The sequence below is a fragment of the Bactrocera latifrons genome, unplaced genomic scaffold (genome assembly GCF_001853355.1).
Source record: "Bactrocera latifrons isolate USDA-ARS-PBARC rearing strain unplaced genomic scaffold, ASM185335v1 scaffold_254, whole genome shotgun sequence".
Taxonomy (NCBI): domain Eukaryota; kingdom Metazoa; phylum Arthropoda; class Insecta; order Diptera; family Tephritidae; genus Bactrocera; species Bactrocera latifrons.
The window spans coordinates 57,848-62,014 of record NW_017536119.1 but is presented as its reverse complement, the minus strand read 5'-3'; the positions used below and the strand labels follow the sequence as shown (position 1 = coordinate 62,014).

Here is a 4,167-nt window from a genome sequence, read left to right as displayed (position 1 = left end):
TTTCTTTCCCAAAAAAAAATATGTTTTCCGAAGTTATAAATATACATACATACTTTTAAGTTTTTTTTAACTTTTTGTTTAGCATAAATTATTTATATTTTATTGGATTTTTTTCTAAAAAAAAAAAGAAATTGTTTATATTTTCTTTCCGAAAAAAGTTAATCATATGTAATGTATCATCTAAAAAATATATATATATTTGGGGTTGCTTTTGTTGTAGGGGGATAAGAAATTTGGATCCGTTCCCGTTACGTAGACATGACTGTATTGGGAATGGTTATTTAAGAGTTTTTTAAGCGGTGGAAACAAAAACAACACAATTGTGGGTTACAAAAATGTAATTAGTTGCAACAGCAGCGACTTACCTTGGACAAACATAGCAGGACTTATCTTTGTGCGAGGGACAACCAATGCCACCACCAATACCATACACATATTGATTGCTCTTTGAGCTGTGCTCTGCAAAATAAATACCGGCACCAAACATGCCACCAATATAGGCGTGACGCTCATCAAAGCCCTTCTGCACGATTGCATTGATGAATGGGCTGCCATGGAAGAGCATGCGTTCATTGGCCTGTATGGAGTTCTCTTCGGCGACTTCATGGCGTCGATGTGCGTAACGCTCCCAAAGTTTGCGGTTCTGTACTTTTTGAACCTACAAAAACAATAAGTTCCAATAAAATGCGACTTAAATTAAATTTCAGCTGCTTATTACTCACGCGTATAATGTTGTAGCGCGTGAAGTAACCGCCCGCTTGACCATTGTCTCTATGTTCGCGTATAGTAGCCTGCATTTCCTCTTCAACCGCGAGAAATTCCTTATCGTCGGGCAAGAGATCCACTAAAAGAGTACCTGGATTGACATTGCTACCAATGCCTGACGGTATGAAAGAATATTTGAGTTAAAGACAAACCTAATATGTTAGTTATGCTAGTGCTGTGTCTCACCTGTAGTGGCGCGCAGCTGCGCAATACCTTTCAATATTTTGTGTCTAAATCCATACGCTGACACGCCCACTTGCTTCAAATCCTCATGACTCATTTCGGCTAGTATTTCCAGCGTGATTTGCTCACGCTCAAAGAGATCTATCAGATGCTCCAGCTGTTGGCTGCATAAGAAGCTGGCCACATTGGTGATGGACTCCGGATCGGGCACCTCTTCGCAACTTGTTAAATCACCAGAGTTCGCTTCAGCACCCTGTGCGGGACTAATGCGTGTTGACAGTGGCAACGGCACTGGCACGCTAAGCGTCATCGATGCACCAGAAGGCAGTGTTACGGTCTCAGTGGTTGGTGAAAGCACATTACAGGCTGCCGCTGCGGCAGTCAAGCTACCGGCGCTGGCTGCGGTTGTACCGGCTGCTGCACCAGTCGTTGTTGGCGCCGGCGATGGTGAATTGCTGAGGAGTGATTGCTGTGAGGAACTCAGTGTCGAGTCGCCCAATGACGTTGTCATCGCGTCCTGCAATAGGCATTTCACGTCATCGGCAGTAGCCAATTCGATTGGTGTTTGTCCTTCTTGATTCTTCATATAGGGATCCGCGCCATGTGCCAGCAGTAGCGCACATAATTGTGTGCGTCCCTTTTGCGCGGCTTCGTGTAGCGGCGTAAAGCCCCACTTATCGGTGGCATTTACCACAGTCTTGTGTTTAATTAAGAGCGCTGCAATATCTAAATGCCCATAGGATGAGGCGTTATGCAGTGGTATTAGACCACCTTTGTCTTGTGCATTGACATCGGCGCCATTTTCAAGCAGATACTCGGCGACTTCGTAGTTATTGTAACCGGCTGCCAGGTGTAATGGTGTTGAATTGCGTCCTTGTGCGTCGCGACAATTGATCGTCTCCGGCGTGACCAAACGTTGTACACGCGCCAAATTACCCTTCTTCGCAGCGTCCAATAGCGCTGAGTTGCCGCGCAATAACTCCGCGACGTCGTGATCCGATTCCTTGACTAAATCAGCCGGCGTAGCACCATCACGATTCTTCTTCGAAGGATCGGCGCCATGTTTCAACAACAATTTGACAATATCGTATTTCCCCTTGGCGGCTGCTTCATGAAGCGGTGTGAATTTCCACAAATCCGAAACATTTACATTGGCGCCATGCTTTACCAGCAGCTCTGTGACCTCATAGTGACCGTACGAACAAGCGTTATGTAGTGGCACTAAGCCACCTTTGTCGGCGGCATGCACTTCTGCGCCGTGTTCCAATAAGAACTCAACCACTGGCACACGATTGAAGCCGGCGGCAAAGTGCAGCGGTGTAGAGTGACGTCCATCGAGGTCGCGGCAATTCACTGTGTGCGGTGTAGCGAGCACTATGCGACGTACCGTGTCCAGATCGCCTGCCTTGGCAGCTTCTAACAGATGTGTTTCCGTGTCTGGGGGATCTTTAAATATCTTTAGCACCGCATCTGAGGCTAGTTGTGCAGCTGTATAACCCTCGAGCGAAATGATGGTTGTATCAATGGAATATGAGAGTAGTAAACGCACGGCTTGTTCATCTCTGGCGCACTTGTGTAAAGCAGTTTGACCAAGGCCATCCAAGGCATTCACTTTGGCGCCATTCTTTAATAATGTGTCCATCACATCGTAGTGTAAGTGCTCGGCTGTCAGGTGTAGTGGCGTAAGGAAGGCCTTATTCTTCTCATTCAGTAATGCACCTTTGCGTATAAGTATTTCAACGATCTGTTTGCGTTTCGGGTCAATGGTAATGGCGGCAGCGTGCAGTGGTGTATCGCCTGTATATGGATGTACAAAGTTAACACTTTCGGAAGAGAGGAATTTCTTTAGACGTGCCAGATCACCCTTTTTGCATGCGTCCAATACGCAGTGACCCTTGAATTCATCTAGGGGAGAAAAAAAAATTTTTATTAAATACTTGTATACATATTTAAATAATATCAAGCTACTTACATGTGATGCGTTCACGCAGCTCTCGCGTCGGCGCCGAGTCGATGGCCGACTTGTTATGGCAGTTGAGCAGCGTCGGATCGGCGCCTTTGCTCAGCAACAGGCTGCACACCTCGATGCGGCTCTTGGATGCCGCCTCATGCAATGGCGTAAACGCCCACAAATCGTTGGCATTCACATTGGCGCCTGCTTTGATCAACAGTTTTGTCACCTCGAAGTGTCCATACGAGCAAGCATTATGTAATGGCACCAAACCACCCTTGTCCTTGGCATGCACATCGGCGCCGTTCGCCAACAATATTTCCACAATACCAATGCGATTGTAACCGGCTGCCAAATGCAGTGGCGTCGAGCGTCTACCATCGCTGGCGTGACAATTTACATTTAGCGGCGTGAGTAGCGCCAATAGACGATCCTCAGCACCGGAACGTGCCGCCTCCAACAACTCATCCTTACGGTATTCGCCCGTTAGCACGGGACGTGTATTGTCATCGGCCAATTCCAGTGGCGTTTTCTGCTCCGAATTACGTATATTCGGATTGGCACCGTGCTGCAGCAACGCTATGCAAACGTCCACTTTACCTTTGCTGGCCGCCTCGTGGAGGGGCGTGTAATTCCAATTGTCTGTTGTATTGGGGCTTGCGCCGGCTTTTAAGAGTAATCGCACCACCTCGGCATGCCCGAATGAGCAGGCATTATGCAATGGATGTAGACCGCCCTCGTCGCAGGCCTGTATGGAAGCGCCACTGTTAAGCAGAAATTCAACTACCTCGCGGCGACCATAACCTAAAGAGGATTATAGGAAATATTTGTGTAAATTTTTGTAAATAAGACATTACAAGATTGTATAAGTGAATATTAGCTAATATTAAGTGCTTTTGTCGTTTTATTCCATAGTCTATGTATGTGTACAAATGTAAAAATACAGTGACTACCAAAAATATAACGCTCTGCTTGTTCACAGTTAGCGCACGCGTATTCAATTTTCAAAAAAACAAATTCAATATGAAGAAAATTGGCGATTTCTATATAAAGTGGGCGTGGTTTTCAATAAAATTTCTAGAATGAATATTATTTTTATATATTTTTCTTGARACTGTTTTTGAAGTCGGTTGGCAAGATTTCTCGAGAACTACTCAACTGATTTTTATTTTTTTTTTTTTCGACGCTGGATTTTTTTTCGATTACAACAATTTCAAAAGAAAAAATGTGGCGAAATTTTCATTTTTTGCAAAAAAATTTCTGCCAAA

General features: G+C 45.1%; 1 protein-coding gene across 1 annotated transcript in view; it reads right to left on the bottom strand.

Annotated features, from left to right (window-relative positions):
- The window catches only part of LOC108969505 (tankyrase), an 18,794-nt gene that overhangs the window by 3,394 nt on the left and 11,233 nt on the right, over positions 1-4,167 (bottom strand). The window contains 4 exon segments of the mRNA XM_018934257.1: positions 366-658; positions 723-880; positions 952-2,853; positions 2,921-3,703. Of these exon segments, the coding sequence (XP_018789802.1) occupies positions 366-658; positions 723-880; positions 952-2,853; positions 2,921-3,703 (3,136 nt within the window).